General features: G+C 43.6%; 1 protein-coding gene across 6 annotated transcripts in view; it reads left to right on the top strand.

Annotated features, from left to right (window-relative positions):
• The window catches only part of RNFT2 (ring finger protein, transmembrane 2), a 31,806-nt gene that overhangs the window by 5,160 nt on the left and 7,339 nt on the right, over positions 1-19,307 (top strand). For all 6 annotated transcript variants that reach the window (XM_054082038.1, XM_054082037.1, XM_054082039.1 and 3 more), the window contains exons 4-8: positions 877-1,355; positions 2,448-2,524; positions 4,081-4,181; positions 6,675-6,828; positions 16,170-16,319. In XM_054082038.1, coding sequence (XP_053938013.1) covers positions 877-1,355; positions 2,448-2,524; positions 4,081-4,181; positions 6,675-6,828; positions 16,170-16,319 — 961 coding nt within the window. The remainder of the gene's footprint in view (positions 1-876; positions 1,356-2,447; positions 2,525-4,080; positions 4,182-6,674; positions 6,829-16,169; positions 16,320-19,307) is intronic.

The raw sequence follows: 19,307 nt of genomic DNA, 5'->3' as shown, positions 1-19,307 counted from the left end.
TGAACTTTCCACGTATTCATTGCAGTGCCACAGTATTGAGTTTGAGTGAAGAAAGCCTATTTTCTTTTGGCCTATTGTCTTTGTCTTTTGGTATTAGGATAAATATCTTTAGGACTTTCTTTTTGGAACCTGGCTATAATCCAACAAGCTCAGGAAAGGATCAGTGCCAGATCTAATTCTGCCCAGTAATTCGGGTACATCCGTGTCCGATATGCTGAGAATATAAAAATAAAACAATTTCTCTTGACCCGTGAGCACATCCTTCACTTAAAATATTTATTGTGTCAGGGACACACAAGCAGCTCTCAATGCTTCTTTTATCCAGTTGGCTCTGTCTTTAGTTTGTGTTATGCAGCTGTAGGCAAGTAGCAATCATCTCTCAATAAAGATGGAAGATTTTAAGGGCAGGTCATTTCTTTGAGTTTGCTTGATTAATTTGTTTGTATGTAACGTGACCCGTCTTGTCTGTGCTATCTAAAGTTACGTGGGGGTTGGTATGTTTTTCTTTAAATATTAAAAATTATCCTAGAAGATGATGAATTTGGTATCAGCTGTGTTATTTCTTTGGTTCCTCTGAAAGTGAAGGGGGTGTTTGGGAACTCAGTTCCTTAGATGAAGGAACTGGTGCATTTTGATCAGTTCTTTAGAAGTGCTCTGATCTTATCTTAGGAGTCTGGTTACTGCAGCTAGTTCTGCAGCTGTGACTTTCCAACAGCAAATAGAGGGGAAAAACATCTGTCATTTGAAGACCTATGTATTCTGATAGTGCGTGAGGAACCCTTGAATGACTACAGTCAGGACTGGGCTTAAAGACTGTGAAGTTCTGAGGCATTCATTTTTGTTTAATCACTTTTCTCTGATCTCTTTCCACTGCAGAAACCGGAGCCAAACAGTCAGTTCTGAAACCAGCGTGGATGAAAGCGGAGTTTTTGAAAGTCTGAAGGCTGAAGCTTCCTCGCCACAGCAGCTATTCTCAGGCCTGGCAGGTATCCCATCAGGCACCATCACAGCCGCACCATTCCAGGCAGGTTTGGTTCTGGGCTCTTCAGCAGGAGGTGGGGAAGTGTTCATTCAGATGCCAGCTCCAAGGGAGGAAGGGACCAGTCGTACAGAAGGAGCTCCATTTCACCACCGGCAGTCGTCCCATCATTTCCACCATGGCCATCACCGAGGTTCATCTCTGCTGCACATGGCAGGAGGAGACCGCCATGGGCACACTGAGGAAGGCAGCGATGAACAGGCTGGGACTCCAGCCCCAGCTCTTTCGGAGTTAAAAGCTGTGATCGGTTGGCTGCAGAAGGGACTTCCCTTCATATTGATCCTCTTGGCTAAACTTTGTTTCCAGCATAAGCTGGGTAAGTCATCCTTTCTGGGTTCTAAGTATTTTAGAGGGTGGTTAGGAAGCTTTATTATGCTGTGGTGTCTGATGTATTTATCCAGATGATAGTGGCTAGAGGTAGTCTGGCATGAAGGGGACATAAGCAAACGCATGGGATAATGCATTTGATAAATTCACCCTACTTTTGGTCCAAGTTGTTTTCATCTGTGTCAGTCCCATCCATTCCCTGCCCTGACCTGTGGGAGATCAGTCCGGTACCTTTTCTTTACATATTCTTGATGTTCCTGCAGAGGCTGAGGATGTTACCAACGCTTCTGACTCAGAGTTCTCTCTAGGAGAGATGGAGAGACCTTACATTAGTGACCAGCAAAGGCTTATGTGTGGCACTGGAGGGTTCAGAGGGAGGAGACACTTGTATGGCTGGAAGGCTGGTAGTTGTCAAATGGAGCAAAACAGCATCAGCAGTTACATCTTGCAGTTGAGATCTTCAGAGTTCCCTAAAGAATGTATCTGTCCAGGTTTTTTAAATGGTACCTGAGTATTTCATCCCCTCAGTGGTCACATGTAATCTGTTCCTCTAATACTCCTCTTTGGAGTTGTATGTGTGACTTGTCTGAGGATCCTCGTTCGTTCTGGGAGCCACTTACTGCTCTGCCGGTATTCCACAAAACAGCCATTGATTCATGTCTGCGACATCGTGCCCTTTGGGCCTGGTATGCTGTATGGTTTTGGTAGCGTGCCCTGTCCTTTATGAGCTACTGAACTTCTGTTCTAATACTGTCATCTAGCTATGTTCTGTTTGCACGGTGCAGCCACAACTTGCAGCACTTCTGTTCTACTTCAGCACAGAACCTGACATTCGGACAGTGTATTCGGCTGGGTGGCAAGCGCTCACTGTAGTAGCTTTATTTGCCCTTAGCTTGAATTTGAACTTATTACATGAGTCCAGACTGCCCTGGTTTATTTGCCTATATATTTTAACTCCAAATGCATTCAGAATATCACCCAGGAAATTGTTTTCTAAGCTTGAGATGCTGACATCAAGTGGTTTAGGACTGAAGATCCTCCTGCCCAGCCTTACCTACTGCAACGGTGTCTTTCCCTGCAGGGATTGCCGTGTGCATCGGTATGGCCAGCACATTCGCCTATGCCAACTCAACACTCCGAGAGCAGGTTGCTCTGAAGGTGAGTACAGCATCTTGCTCTCTTACCTTCCCAGTTAGCATTGCTCTTTGTACACAAAACAATGGCTACATTGAACCTTCTTTTGCAGTGTAGGAATGAATGCCATTATATGGATACAGATCTGTCAGAATAAGAGCTCTGTGCTGTAATCCTCACTTCCTCTTCCTACTTCTCCTCATTGATGCTCTCCCACAGTTTCCATCATGTTCTTTTGTGGAAGTCTGGCATAGTAGAACAAAGAGATGAAAACTCAGGGATATTGTAATCTTTCCCTGGTTCTGCCATTGATTGGCAGTGCGTCTGCAAGCACTTCTCTGGGCCTTAGTTTCCCATTTGCAGCAGAACTGCTGAAATAGAAACTTTCATAGAGGTGCTGACACCTTTTTCACTAGTTAATGACCAGATTTAATTTATTAGCATTTGGGTTCTGTTTTGGGATATTCAGCTGAAGGGTTTTGTAGATGTATTGCTTGTTAGTGTCTTAAATGCTCTGTTGCTAATATGCTTAGAATATAAAGAAACCAGCAGATCTTTTCAGGCCTTATGATCACCAGTGTCAGCAGAATGCTTCAACACCACTAAAAGCACAAGAGTAGAACTGCTTTTTTTAAAACTGACAGGGGTGGCACAAGCATAGACTTGTATCTACCAGCAGCAGTGGCATAAATGTGATACAATGCTACATGAACAGATAAATTGCACAATCATGTAATAGATTGATGTTGCCTTGCACTTTGCACCTCTGTCTTTCCAGCAGCATGCCCCTTAATCTGCCTGCTTTAAATCTCAACCCAACATCCCTGGCTGTTGAAGAGCTATTTCCTCAATAAATCAGCTCACGAGAAAATTGCTGGGTTTTTTTCCCTCCCAGGACTAAAATTTACTCTCCAAAATTGCACTGGTTCAAGACCCAGGACAAGGTCTTCTGCCACGCAGCTTCTGTTTGTAATGTTCCTGTCTTTTCAAATGCAAAATTTCCACTTCTTTTGGCCTTTAATTATTTCTTAAATAAAAAATGTGTGTTCTAGAACCTCAGATGTTCAGATAACATCTCCGCTGCATGTGGGGATGGGTTATTTTATATTTGATTTAGCTAAGCCTGCTTGTAAGTGACTTTGGGTCTATTTGTAAAACACTTCCTTCGTGAAGTGTCATCCCAGGCAGGTGGCAGCTCAGAGTTATGGTACAATATATGGAACTGATTGAGCTTTTAATCTGCTTATTAAATATCAGGAGATTTCAGATGTCCCGAAGAAGATCCCAACATTGAAAACTTTGTCCTGCTATTAAGGCTATCATTTCCACTGGTGTATTTTGATTAATTTCTTTGAAGTTACTTTGTTTGTAAAGGTAGTGAGAGCCATTTCTGCTTGTTTTTATATATGTCTTTGCCTAACAGCCTATTTCTGAGTCTTAGTCCAATGTAATTAAACTAATTACTTCACACATAGTTGCATATTTGTGTCCCCTGGGCTGGCCTTGCATTTCTTCAGCAGTTAAAGGCTCAGTGCAGCCACAAGACTTTGAATTTATCTTTGCTTCTTGTTCTTGCTCAGGAGAAGAGGTCAGTCTTGGTTGTCTTCTGGATCCTCGCCTTTCTCACTGGAAACACCCTATACTTGCTTTACACATTCAGCTCTCAGCAGCTGTACAACAGGTAAGTGAACTCTGTCTTTTCCTGGTGGAAGCAGGTGGTAATGGAAGCAGGAGGAAAAGAGGGAAGCCCGCTTCTTCCCACACTTTGGGAGGAAGTGTACATACTTAAGGCATCTTGGTTACGCCTTTGTGATACCTGTCATTGGAGGAAAAGCATATGTGCATCGCTTCTACCGGTGGACTATGTTCCTATCAATAAATGATGTAACTGGGGTCTCACTGGGCCGGGGTGTGATGATCTGCTACAGCATTGCTGCTTGAAACAGGTACCACCGTGAGTGAACACAAAGAGCAGATGTGGGAAGCAGGTAAGAGATTGACCTGCTGATTTTCCTCTTCCCATAATGTTTTATTTTCTCTTCGGTCTATCAAGCTTTGAGTCTATTACAAGGATAAACTGGAGATGAAATAGTAGTGTTTTACTTCAGTGTCTTCACGGCTTGAAGGCATTTGGATCTGAGGTAATTAAGACAGGCTCCCCTTTCAGATACTGACTAAAGTGGATCTCAAATACAGAAAACGTAGTACCTGTGGATTTGGTTCTGTACTATCCCTACAAAACAGGGAATGAATGACAGATAGGAAACAGAGATACAAAATTTAACAAGGGGATGTTGGTAGAATAAATAGGAGGAAATGGACCAATGTCAAACCTAATTACTTGAGAAGGAAGTTTGATATTAATAGCTAAAACTGTATGAATTATCTTCCCACTGAAGAGGACGGGCTTCGAACTTCAGACTGAAAATACGTGTGTAATATGCATCATTTGGCTTATGGCTAGAAGGCTCCTAGGTGTTTTCTTTCTGCCATTTATTTCATTGCTTCCCTGCTTTTTCCCACCAATGCTGTCTGCAGTGGAAGAGTCAAGGTCTGCCCACAGCCCTGGTATCCTTTGCAATTGCCCTTAATGTTTGGTCATTGGAAAGCTGTGTATGTAAATGCTTTTAGAAGGTGGAGATGAGAAGACTTACATGCGTGGGTTGGGATGAGAGGTGGCGAGCCATGGGATACACTGTAGAGGGCTTGTGGGAGGGAATGGAGGTGAGGAAACGGGTATGGCAGAAAAATGTGAAAGTGTTAAGAAGAAATTTGTGTGCACCACCAGGGAACAGTGTGACCCTTAGAAAAAGATTAAGGTTAAAAGCATAAACGACACTGGTTTAACACAAAGGATAGGTAATCTAAAATAAAAGGATTTCAGCAAATTTGGGCCATCCTACACACTGTTTAAGGTGCAGTTTATTAATAGTGAACAGTCTGGGCAGTGGCCTCACTGAAAAGCCCTTTTTCTGCAAGTGTTGCAGTGGTGCCTGCAGTGTCATGGTTGGGCTAGTGTGTGGGAACCTGTGACTATTCCTGAGGCTGGCCTGTCAAATTAGAAATAGCTGCTTTAGTTTTGTTTCTTTCTGTCTTGTTTTTCATTTCCTGATTTATTTACTTTTGCTTGTTTCTAGTGCATGAATAGTAGTAAAGTCTCTGATTCTGTTTCTGTTTTTAGGGTGTAATTTTACCTGTTGTGCTGTGCCAGTGTTGTGAGTATTTTAAATTCATGTTCAGGCTTTTCATTCTGGGTTGGTTATTTTACTTTTGCAATTTTTTTATAATGTTTTTGCTTTCTACCATGAGGCTTTAGTAGGTAAATATTCTGAAGAAGAACCTGGTTTTTCAGTCTGAGTAGGGTTCAGTTCTCATTGCTGCTCAGGTCAATAGCTCCTGCATATTGCTGTATGAAGTTCTACTGTCCTAGACTCCCGTTCTTTAACAAGCAAATATTCAGCCCAGTCGATAACATTACTTAAGGGGCTCTACCTTCTTTGATCTTTGGTTCATGTATGAGTTGCTAATTAACACCACCCAGCTCTTGGACCACATCAGAGAGCAGAAAGCCGCTCTCAGAGCATGACATGCCTGAAGTTCTGGCATTTCTGCCGTGTCTAATACAGTGCTTCCTTGGTCACTGGTTTATTTTCACGTGCACAAGTAGCTTTAGAGGCTGCTGCCCCTGCCGTAGTTCTGCCTTGGGATGAGCCAGCCTCGGAGGAGCAAGACAGTGCGGCTGGCTGGGACGTGACTTCCCCAAGGAATCCTAACTGCTGATGACTTGGGCCTCCAAGGATAAGCTTTTACAGCGAGATGCGATAGAGCAGGCCTGTGGATGAAAGGCATTGCCATAGACCAAAGGCTCTTTCATGGTGTGGGTTGCAAGTTAAGGAGATTGCAGCCTTCCGAAACAGTTTTTGTAATGTTTGAGTCCCATCTTCTTCAGCAAACCTACTGACCTCAGTAGAAATGGGCAAGAATAGGCAAAATCAAGAGGCCTGGAAGAACCCTGCTTACTAATTTGTGTGTCTTATTCCTGTTGCCCTTGAGAACTTCACCAAAGTTCACGGGAGTTTCTAGGCTTTCTCTAGGCAGCAGTGGATACAACTGGTATCAAGAAGCTTAAGTGAGGTTCCTGTTGGTGTTTGAGCCTTGTTGTCATGCCTTTCAGCCTCATATTTCTGAAACCCAACCTGGAGAGGCTGGACTTCTTTGACCTGATGTGGATTGTGGGGATTGCAGACTTCATACTCAAGTACCTCACCATTGCTTTGAAATGCCTAATTGTGGCCCTGCCCAAGATCATCCTGGCTGTCAAGTCAAAGGTAAGAGTCTTTTGTTGATATACAGATGTTTGTCTTTGATAATCTGACACCTTTACAACACATTTGCAGTAAAAAATGTGGGTGGAAGAATAAAAAGAATAAAATCTCTGATAAAACGTTGGCCGGAAGTCATCTGGGTAGTGAGCTTTGGCTTTTGAGCCATCACAGACCTCAGCAAGAGTTTGGTAGTGCCCACAAGTGCGAAGAGAGAGAGAGAGAGAGAGAGAGAGAGAGAGAGGTAAGCATTGCTTGAGAAGGAGTGGGCCCAAGCAGTAAGATAACTGCTTTTCTGGTTGACTTTGTTCCAAGTCTTGTTTTATGAGTAACCTCTGTTAACGGATATTTCTGAAACACAGATGTCTTCATTTAATGAAAGGGAATTGCAAGTGCTTGTCTCTTTGGCTTTGCACTGGGGACACAGATGTAACGGTATTAAATTGTTGCTGCTGATGTCACAAAAGGCAGCAAAAGTTCTAACCATGGGTGAAGGAACATTTTAGCAAAATGGTTAAACATATACAAAATCACACGTAGACTAGGCCTAACTTCAGAATCTTTCTGTGTTCTCTCTCTTGAAATACGTTCTCGTATTTCTTTACTCTTACAGACTGGTTGTGCTGCCCCTTCTTCCACTTAGTAGTGTCTACGTTTCAGTGGCAAGTGGGGCAATGTGTGTTACTTGCATTGGGTAAAGAAACTTTCTGGCAGCTGTTGGGATGAAAGGCACTGTATAGTTGCAAGATTTAATCGCTGAAAGTCTCAGGCAGGGCACTTAAGGGGCTATCTAAACTGGGAATAGTTTTGCTTACAAATGACATGGGTGGCAGGGGAGTTGAGCAGTTTGTTCCTGCACAGCAGGGCTATTCGAGATGGTTATTAATTTATTTCTGGCAATTGTCCAGCTGTTTTTTTTTCCCTTCTTCTTCTATTATTATTATTTTATTTTGGGAGATTAATGTGCTAGGTCAGAGCATAATCCAGCCTTAGGAGGGAGGGAAAACTGATGTGAATAGTCTTCCCAAGATAAATTGCAGTGTTGGAAAAGGTTCACAGCCTTTGCTTGCTTGCCTGAGAGCTATCCCAAGTACTCATTAATCCTTGTCGGGAGAGAAGAAAGAGAAGGGGTCTTTATTTGCAGCTACAGTGGGAGGCTGGTAAGATCACATCTGTCAAGGGCCTATAATGACTCAGAGCACAGATGCTTCATTTTTAATACCTTTTTCTGGATAGCAATATTTCTCACTTTTTTTTAAGTCTCTCTTTGTCTTAGGATGTTGCTGATGGCATCACTGTCCCTTGACATCTGAGGCTGCTGTTACCTACCTCTATGGACCTGGATTTATTTTTATCCCCCTCTCTACGCTGCATCCACTAAGCCAAGCAGGGATGAGATCTGATGTAACAAACTAAGCAAGAACAAACTGGGATGGGAGAGCTCTAAGAGAGCCCCAGGATGCCAAAGAAATTGTAATTGGTAAACTCATAGCTGAGCTCTTTACCTGAGCCTGTTGGCTCAGCTTACACCTACAGGCCAGCTCAATGCCACACATCTTATTCTTCAGATGAATTTTTTTTAAATGTAACCTTTTTCTGAGTTAAAACAGTTCTGTTGCACTTTAGGCACATTAACTTTGACCACATTCTCATCAGGAAGTTAGTTGCTGTCTTACTACTTACCAGATAAAAAATTCTTCTCTTCCTCACCATATGCTTGTAAGTGGTGTTACTTGAAGCTCCTAGCACCCCATAATATAGGGCCTGAAGTGGAGACTGCTGAGCTGTCAGGGGTGGAATTCAGCACAGCCGTCAAAGGCATAAAGGTATTTAATCTTGAGCTTCTTTGCAGTACCTCTTGCTGGCAGTCAGTGATAGATGATAAAACTTGCCCATGGACAGGATATCAGGGACTTTGATCATTCTGGTATCTACCACTGAGCAGCTCTTCATTTTTTCCTCATTTTGGAGGTTCAAAGGCACTTGAAAGCTGGTGTGGCTTTTCACACTGCTCCTTGAGAGTCTGCTCGTCTCTGAATACTATGTGGTTTTCACTGATGATGGCATAGCCTTTCTAGTATGAGGCATCTCCTCCAAGTATAGAATCATAGATCATAGAACCTTAGAGTAGTTTGGGTTGGAAGAGACCTTAAAGATTATCTAGTTCCAACCCTCCTGCCATGGGCAGGGACATCCCACTAGATCAGGCTGCCCGAGGCCCCATCCAGCCTGGCCTTGAACACCTCCAGGGATGGGGCAGCCACAACTTCCCTTGGCTAAGTGTCTTTCTTTCAAGTCTCTTACCTCTCCATATCCATTGTGATCAGAGCAAGATCAGGTTCTTTGTTTCTCCCCCCCCCCCCCAGTATTCTCTGTAGACTGAACACCACTGATTTTTTGAGTCTTTTCTCAGAGATCATTCATTCTATATCTTATTGTTATCTTCTAGACTGTCTTCAGTTCCCCCTACTTTCCAGACCATTTCTCCAGTCTGTCACGCTGAGTTTGGATTATAATCTTTCTTCTTGGTGTGTTTACAGCCTTTCCTGGTTTAGTGTCAACTGCACATGTGACAAACCTACTGTGTTCCATCAGTGGCAGGGGAATTGGAACCAGATGATCTTTAGGGTCCCTTGAAACCCAAACCATTCTATCTTTCTAAGATCACTGATGAAAACAGTGAATAGTTCTAAACTCTTCTAACCTCAGTGCATCTTTTCATGTTGACAGTGAACACATGAAAAATTTGGGCTACAGCACTCGGTTCTCCCAGTCTAAGGTACCTGGATTGTGTATTCCTAGTGTGGCCCCAGCACAGAAAGGGCAGCATTTGGTTTAAGATGGCATCAGGAACCATCTTGGGTTTGTAGCACCAGTTCATACTGTAATAACTGAGGAAACACAAACTGGAATTGAAAGGCAGGAGAAGAGTTTTATCATTGCAGTCTGAATACAGAGAACAGTAAACATGATGAGTGCTTGAATCGTGAAGCATGAAGGCTGCGGTATTTTGGGGATACAACAAGCCAGAGTTCTCCAAGCTTGAATACCTCAGAAATGGAATATCTCTGCAAGCAATCCCTTCGAAGGATGAAGGAAGACTGAAAACTTGACAAAATAATCCCAGGCTTTCTCAGCTTCCAAACCAGCCTAGAAAACAGGTACCAAGAGAGGCTGAGACACAACAATTGGACTGGAAGGCAGAGGAAGAAGAGTTTGTGAACAGGGGAGACAAGCAGAAAATGGAAGGTAACCCCAACATCAGACTCCAGTCTTACACCTCTGCAATCAGAAGTATTAGTGGGAGAGGAAGCATACCTGGCTAAAGATCTTCTTCCTCCCCTGTGAGCTGTGATGCCACATCAAGCTGAGCACAAGTTTTAATAGCAGCTGGGCTCATCATTTCTTTGGAAGGGGGGCTTGGCTCCCACCCTGCATGCTGAAGGCTCTCCATTAAAAAAGGCAAATAAGATCATTTGGTTCAATATAAAATGAATTAAAGTAAATTAAACTGCAGGAGCCATGTGGCCTGCAGAAGCCTCCATTGTTGTACACACATAAATGGCAGCTTTTCATTTTCACTGCTAAGGAATGACAGCTTGAGGGGGGTGGAATTCAAAATAAGGAAATAAATAATAAAAAGACACAGTTGCCAAAGATTTTGTTTAGGAAATCCCAGGTGCCTGCAAGTCTCCCATCCCCTCCTCATGCTCTTGACAGCTATCTAAGCTGATCTCTCAGAGAATGGAGTGAAGCATGGGCGAGAGTCAGGAGAAAGAAAACCAAGCCAAAACAGCTGTAAGAAACTGATATCCCAAGTTCTTTTCTGTTTATGTATATGCTGTCTCTACAGGGAGAAGGATTCCAAGGACACACATTTTTCCAGTACTTTCAATGGCTGGTACCTAAGGGAGGCCCCTAAGTAAGACTTTTCTTTGCATGCTTAATACAGATGTGCAGCCAAGTTACAAGGAGTGCATTCCCACAAGACTGAAAATTCAAAAGGAAAACACTAACAGTTGTTTGTTGAAAACATAGTTTAAAATTGCTGTTGAATAAATACTCATCACTTTTGTTGGAAAGCTGAATCTAGACATCGCAAATGAGTTTTTTGTGGCAAGACTAGCATTACTCTTGAAGATTTTTCTTTCAGCTGTTCAGATGGTGTCAGGGAGCAGTGTGCAAGTACTAGTGCACACTGGCACTGCGGACTTCTCACTGTCTCTTTGAAAATACATGCTTGAGGTTTGTTTGGTGGTTGTTGCTGTTTTCTCCCCCTCTAGTCCCACCTTGAAATTACTCCTCATTAGTCTTGGATTTTCACCAGCATCCTCTGTGCCACAATCCTGTTTGCTGCTCCTACCCAACACCTCCTTATATTGGCAATATGACCTGAAATCTCAGCAGAGCCTGCTCTTCCCTGATCCAAATTGTCAGCAGGATTCAAAAGCTTTTTCTAGCATCTTCCTGTTTCAGAATATGCCCTAATGCTGCTGGCAACAGAATAAGTGAGACTTGGAACTTCCCCTGAGTGCTAATCACAACTTACAGTTGCCTCATTGCAACTTCTCTCACTTCTCTTGCACCCCATTTTAATTCCACTGTGTAAAACCTTAGCGTTCCTCTGTTCCCTACTGTGGGGGCACACATGCACACTTTTGCAAAGCCTTATGTCAAAAGGGACTGCAAAGTCAATGCTCGGTTAGGCTATGTGAGAATTGGCACTGCTTCTGCAGCTGTAATTTGCCCCCTTTGCTGTGTATATATTGTGATTCAATTTTTAATTATGTGATTCCATGTTATTTTTCTGTAAGTCTTCTTCCATCCATCAGCAACGTATACTGTGCCCCACGGATAAAGCAAAGCAAGGTATTAAAAGAACCTGGAAAGTGCATAGAGAACAAAGAGCATTGGAAGAAGAACGTTCTACAAGTTAAAGTTGACTATTACACTGGAGAATTGAATTCCATCTTTTCTTTGCCAGATAATTCCTATGTGATTCTAGAAAAGCCACGTACAGCTGCAGACTGAAGTCAGTGGTTTAGCTTTTAATGGTAACGTGATCTAGAAAATTAAGTGCTTTGTAAAAAGTCTAATCCCAGACATCTTAGCTTGGGCACTGAAATAATCTTAGCTTAACCTTAGTCTTCCTGTGTCTCAAGTTTTCATTTAGAAAATGCGGAAAATAGCTGTCCTTCATGTCAGCCAACAACACGAAAATAAGGTGGTGGTCTTTAATCTTTTACTGTAGTGGTGATGTCATAAAGAGACTGAAGAATTTTTATGAATTCTCTAGTCTCAACAGAGCTTGAATAACATGAAGTGATAGGATGTAGTTCTGCCATCAAGTAATGAGGGTGTTAGGAAATACTGAAGGATTACTGAGTGCCACTCACCCTTTGTGAGTGTACACATGTAGTATGTGTACATCATTACAGACAGTACTGCATGTACCAAAGGAAAAGTGCAATTGTATCAAAATCCTGATTTCTGCTCTTCCAAAACTGCTTAATTTCAAGTACTGAAATGGTCTTTCTATGTGGTGAAGGAAAATGGAAGGCTAGACACGAGTTGTTGACTTAGTTTTTAACAAAGCAGTCTGAAAAAAAACAGGAATCGAGATTTCACTGTGTTATATCACCAGACTCATCAGCAGAGTTGCTATAATTAGATCTGCAGCACAGTCCTTTGCTACTTGCGCTAATGATGTGTTTGATAACAGGAGTAGCAGACTGTCAGCTTTCGCAGTAACTGATCCCGCAGAGGAAGCAAAATAAGTGCTGTACTTACATTTTAGTCAGGCCTAACTGCAACCTGTTGCAAGGGCTTGATGAGAACAGAGCAGAGACTCTTTTCTCCCAACTATCCTAACCAGGAGCTGTAATTTTTGCTAATATCCTATTTAATCTCTGTGGTCCAGCAGGGTGATGTCCTTGCTCTGGAGAGCTGGCTCCTGCGTAGTCCAGTTATGCATTGAGGCTGGCTCACAAGTTCAAGAAAACCAGCTTCCCCTGATCTTAGGGAGCTTCTCAGTCTCTAGAAGTGTATTCCTCTTGTCTTATTTCAAGCTGTTGTTCCAAGTAAGATGCACAGGAGAAATAATTGTATTTGTGCTTGATGTAATACACAGTTGTTCCTCATATCGAGGAGAAATAGCTGAAGTACTTTTCCTGAAGTCTTCAGACAAAATACAGCTTGAGACAAAGAGCACCTGAAACCTCCTGTTCAGTTGGGGGCCCCTCAGTACAAGAAGGGCATCGCGGGGTTTAGAGCATATCCAGAGGGGAATGAAGCTGGTAAAGGGTCTGGAGCACAGCGGTTCTGGCAGCAGCTGAGAGCCCTGGGGCTGTTTAGCCTGGAGAAGAGGAGACTGAGGGGAGACCTCATTGCTCTCTGCAGCTCCTGCAAAGGAGGTTGTGATGAGGTGGGTGCTGGGCTCTCCTCCAAAGGGATTGGGATGAGAGGAAACAGCATTAAATTGCACCAGGGGAGGTTTAGACTGAATATTGAAAAAAAAAAAATAAAATTACTTACCAGAAGAATGGTGAAGCCCTGGCAGAGGCTGCCCAGGGTAGTGGTGGAGTCTTCATCCCTGGAGGGGTTCAGAGAGTGTGGCTGTGGCACTTGGGGACATGGTTTAGCAGGCATGGAGGGGTTGGGCTGGTAGTTGGACAGGATGAGCCTAGAGGACTTTTCCAGCTATGATTTCACTTTGAAAATTTAACCTAGATAGCCAAGTGATAAGAGCCGAAAAGCAGAAAAAAGAAAGGTATATTGTATGCACTACCACATGATTGGTGCTGTCTGCAATAAATTGCTGCTATCAGAAGGCTAAATTTTGCTGCTGAAATTACAGGGAATAACCCTGTGTTCTAAGCTGCTGCCTCAGAAGAAAGACAAGTTCTGCTGCAGATCTCCAAAGTTACTTCTGTTTTTCTAGGTTGAAACAGGTCTGGTGCACTGCGGTGGGGACTGAGATGCCTGACAAGCTTTACATTTATATATATTTATATAAATATATATATTTACGTATAGTAAGCATTTACTATAGCACTAGCTCTCTTCTCAGTGATGCTCAGCTGTCCTTGCACTGCTTCCTTCCTAGCTGTGATCGCTCTGATCTTATCAACAGGCCTTTCTTAAATGGTCAAGTGGGTGGTGTTAATGGGCTGGATGGGGACAGCATCCATTTAAAACTTAACTGCACTCTTGTGAGGGTCAACAAGTACTGAAGTGATAGGAAGTCCTGATACCCTGCAGTTATCACTGAAGACTGAAGATTTGCATCAGACAAATTATATAAGCTTTGTAAGGGATGGCAGTTTAGTGGTTCAAAAATGGAGATTTGTCACTTGCTGTGTGTTCATTTGAGAGCCACACTCTGCCACTTGCAATCCATAAGCTGTCTACATCTTGAGGGCTGCCTGTGACCCATCTTCCCTTACACCTTGCTGTGGGCTTTAGTGCCTCAAAAGTTTCTATTGTAGACGAATCTCAGCTTTGATGCCCAAATGCTGGATCCAGAAGTTCTGTCTGATGCAATGAGAAAGTAAGCACTGACCTGTCCCAGCTCAGCCTGCTGAGGAAGCAAGGCTAAATAAAAGCTGATGAGTGAGAGCCTGGTGGGAGGAACAAGTCGGAGAAAGCAAACAGTTTGCTGCCTTTAGCTTGCGGGTAGCTTTCATCAGAGCTGGCTGAGGAGGGGGAGGCGAAGAGCAGCCTGTGTGAAGGGAAGGGATTGACAGCGCGGTCATTAGCAGACTGCGACCCTCTGTCACAGGGGCTCCTAAAATAAACGATGATTGTATTGAGGCACGAGGCTGGATAGAGACCTCTCTGCTAATTTAATAAATTGCTTGCATTTAGGACCCCAGATTGTTGCTGTTAGATTTTTGCTATGTGATGCCACCTGGGATTAACAAGGAGGAGGGGATGGGGGGAGAGGAAGAAAGCAGCCCAGGTCCGTTAGCAACCGCTGGTGTGACCTCACTCCTTGTCCCAGGGGAAATATGAGATCATGAGAATGCCAGAGCTCTCTGAAGGACTGTGTTTGTTCGGTGCAGCAGGATGGCCTGTCGAGTGATCTCATCTCTGAGACCCTGGGGAAAGGCTCTAGCTGCTGCTGCTACCCTGCAGGCTGCGGAGGACTTAATCCCCACTCCAAATCTCACCAATTAATGATTGACCTGGGATGACATCACTGATGACAAGGCTAACTGGGACAGCACAGCAAAATTCCAGGGGAATTTCCCCTTCTCCCTGATCTTATCAAAGAAAAGAATTTTGACATGTCAAAAACAAATCTTTCTGTCCGGATAATGTCACTGCAGATTAAGCATAGTCCTGGGCTCACAGCTTGCCCTGACCTAGTGCCCTGCTGTCCCTGTTAAACAGAACATAAAGAAGTCCTCATTAAGATGGGGGGGGGCTTAATTAGGTAGCCTCATTTAGCCAGCTTCTCAGCCCTCATCTTAGGTGCTTTAAAATAGAAATTACATGCTAAGAAAAATGCATTTCAGCTACTGCACATCACAGCTGCAGTAAGCCAGAAGGGAGTTTTTTACCTTGCAGGTGTCCTTCAAGGAAGGAAGGCTTTCTAATTGGAGTAAATGCCAGAATAGTAAGGACAGCTTTGGTGAATGTTTACAAAGAATGCTGCCAATTCTTTGAGTCTCTTGAGAGCAGTGTTCCAACCAGTATGCTTCCCCCACCCCCTTTTCTTTAAAGGTCCTTGGAAAGGTTTGGAAGTTTAAATGCCTTGAGGGTTTTTTTTCAGAGCCAGTCTTTTTAGTGGTGTACTGTACAGGATTAACACACCTGAGTGGAAGGCTGCTGGCAAAGAGTTAATTAATTTGGTTCTTTAGGATGACCTAGAAAATTGTCAGGAAGACTGATGTCACCTTATATTTAAATTTCTCTACCTTCAGAAGGGGGTATTGGATCAAAGAGACTTATCATGCATTCTTTTCATTATTAATATCTCTAATTTACATCATATTCATCCTGCAAGTCTTAACCTCTGCTGCTGGCATTCTGTAGCCATGCCCAGATATGCAGTGTGTATACCCATAACCTGCTCTAAAAGTTTAAGGTTCAGAAGTGGAGAATATCAGGATAAATGACAGAGCAAGAGAAACACTAAGCAAAAATGAATAATTATCCTTTCTAGGCACCAAGTTAACTGGCTGTAAAGAAACCTGCATCTCATGAATACTGGTCTTTGCGTCATTTAACAACGCATAGGTGTATGGTGAACACAAGTCTTATAAGCTTCAAGTCCCATAGCTGTAAAGTGCTGCTCTTTTGAGCTCCTGGCAGTAATCGCATATCACTTGTTTGTTTTACAGGGCAAGTTTTATCTGGTTATTGAGGAGCTGAGCCAGCTATTCCGTTCCCTTGTCCCCATCCAGCTGTGGTATAAGTACATCATGGGAGATGATCCATCCAGCAGCTACTTCCTAGGTGGGATCCTGATCATCCTGTACAGCCTCTGCAAGGTGAGCACCACCTCATTACCAACCTTCATGGGAGCTGTAGCAAGAGCATAGAAAGAAGCACAGCTGAGGGGAACAAATACACCTATTGATTGTTACTGTCACTATCCAGGAAGGAAAAGCACCTGGCAACACCACATGCTTTAGTTGCCTAAAGCATTTTGTTTCTCTGGTGTGCAGGCATTGGTGAGCTAGAGAAGGCTCTGGGGCTACTCCTGTGGGGTTGCATCAGGCTGATGAGGTCATTGCTGCTTTCTAATCCCTTTCTGTAAAGGCTAGAAGAGAATGGGAGTGGAGTCCTGGGGAAGCAGTACTGTTAGAGGTTAGCTGTCTCCAGACTTCTGGATGCAGCACTGAAAGGAAGGTTGCAGATAGTTAAATGTTTCTCTCCAAGCCTTCCTCTGACTTTGCAGGCAGGGTAGGTACTCCGTCACTCACAGTACTGAACGCAGCAGCAACACAGAGGATATCCCAGTCCTACCTAGATAAAACAGGTAGTTCTCACCCCATTCTAGGTCCTGGTCTGACTGATACAAGCCTGGGATCTCAGTGAAGGACAAGAGTAATTAGTATTTCCTCAAAGATAATATTAAGAGCACCCAGTCTGCCTGTACAATTGTAAATGAGTAGGAGTGACTCGTTTAGAAGAGTCCCAGGTCTGAGCTCTAAAACTTATTGTATTTCCAAGTGCGTTGAGTCCTGCCTGGGGAAAAGCAGTAGCTGAAGCAATCAACAATATACCTGTGTTAGCTATCTCTGAGGAAAGTGAGTCAAGCTTGCCGTAACCGGATGCTTGTCTCTGCCTAGGAGAAAGGGGCTATGGTTTTGCAGACTGAAGAACAGAAGAGAATATATTCGAGCTGAAAACAGCTCAAAGGGGCGAATAAATGGCTGAGCAATGCATCGTAATTTAACTGTCACACAAGACGTGGCTGCATTTGCAGCTGTATGTTGTATAGGAATGGAGCAATGCAACCTTTACTGTCAAGAAATTTACAGTTTTCGTAGGCAAGATTGACAGGGGAGGTCAAAGGAAGCAACTTAGTCACAGCAGGTCCCTGATCACCCAAAAACCAGAGCAAACAGTGCCAGAATAGGAAGCATATGGGACCAGTACGGTTCCCTGCACACCCGTCCTTTCTTTCAGCATTATGTGTCCTGTCTTTTACTCTGTGCTGTGCAACAGGATTGTTCTCCTTTTCAAAGATGCCACCGTCTGGATCCCCTCTAGACAGAGTATCCAACCTTTCTGTGCCCTGCTGGCTCATGAGGTCAGGAAAACAGATTGCAATTACAAGGATAGATCTGAAATCATCTTTCTGGTGTCTGTTCTTAGAAAAGTCACTCAACAGCTAGAGAAAGGATGCTTACCTGCAGACCCACATGCCATTTCTTACCTTGGTAGACGTTGTTATAGTGTGAAGAAGCTGTGGAGCAATCTGCTTCTTGGAGGAAGGGGAGCCAAGCACAAAACCACAGCTGGCAGAGCAGGGGCCTCACTGGGCAGGGCCCAGCCCCACAGCACCCAAGCTGGTTTGTAAAAGCAACCTGATTTTGAAAAGTTCTGCTGATCTGTTGCATAGAAGCTCCGTGAGGAGAGAAGGACAGCTATGTACTGGCCTTGACTGTAACTTAGGATCAGATCTGTGGGGCACGCTTGTGTGAAAGAGCCTTGGCTACAGCCTAGGCCTTTAAACGTGTGTTTCTTTAATTCATTTACTTCATCAGAGATAGAAATGGATAATAGGCCAGCTGAAGGGTGATGTGTTCAGGAACATGTCCCAGGTCGTTGTGTGGCAGCTACTTAGTACCACAGATGTGTCCAGGTTAAGATTAAACCTCTTCATACTAGAGGCTTTGCTTGGAAGTGGAAGAAAAGTGGGAGCACACTCTTCCAGTACAGATCATGGAATACTAGACACGTGCATCCCATTTACAATCACAAGAGTTGCAGGTCTAATTCCTTGCCTGAGAAACTGAAAATATACCCAAAGGAGTCCACATTAGCAAAGCCACAAACCACATTAGAAAAACCACAGAAGCCAATTTGGCACTCAGACCTTCTGTGCTCCTGGCAAAAATCCAGGGCTCAGCTAGGGCTGCATCCTCTTTCCCCGCACAAAGGGCAGACTCGACTTTCAGCACATTGTATGTAGTGCAGCTGATGGGAGTGATCTTGGTGTCTCTGTCTGGACTGTGAAGACATGAACCTCTGATTTGGGGAGAGAAATCCTTGATATTCATCAATAAAGGTATCAGTAATGACATCCAGGTCTTGTTTTCAGCCTGTCCTAAACAGAAGCACTGGCTGCGAACCCAGTTGTTGCAATCCTATTGCTAGAAAGACGGCTGACGCAACATAGACTTCAGTGCATGGATTGATAAATGGATGTTTAAGAGACTACTGAAACATGCGGTTTTGGGGGGTATAGGAAGCTCCAGAGGGAAAAAAAATGAAGTGGGGAAATGGGCTGGGAGAACAGAAAACACCAGACCAGAGCAAAGACATTAGAAGTCACACTGTAAGCAAAACAACCAGAAAAAGCTGTGAATTGAACTGTGGCAAAGAGCTGATCCCTATCCTTGTTAGTAGATAAAAAGTCTGTAGTAGTCGGAGCCTCAAGTGCTAGTTGCTGACTGGAAGCATTACTGGAAGGACCCTGGGAGCCTTTTTACGTGCTGACTGGAAGCATTATTGGTGCCTTCATTTGATTCCATATCAATTGTGCGATGATCTCATTGGCATTCCCTGCAGTGGGCCCACTTAATCATGCTAACCAAAAAAAAATAGAAAGCCAACTCCAGGCATTCTGGTGCCTTTGTACTACTGGTCCACTATGGCTCTGCATATTCCTCTGCCCTCCCAGCCACTTCTCACTCATGTGGGTTAAAAATGAGAAAGTCCTGTTGTGTCATCTGGCCCTTCTCCAAGCAAATTTAGGCTTGTTCTTTGCACAATAATTTATTCATATCTTCTCTAGTTCATACTGT

Source organism: Cuculus canorus, chromosome 17, assembly GCF_017976375.1.
Source record: "Cuculus canorus isolate bCucCan1 chromosome 17, bCucCan1.pri, whole genome shotgun sequence".
NCBI lineage: Eukaryota > Metazoa > Chordata > Aves > Cuculiformes > Cuculidae > Cuculus > Cuculus canorus.
Note: the sequence above shows the minus strand (reverse complement) of the source record. Positions and strands in the feature narration are given on the sequence as shown.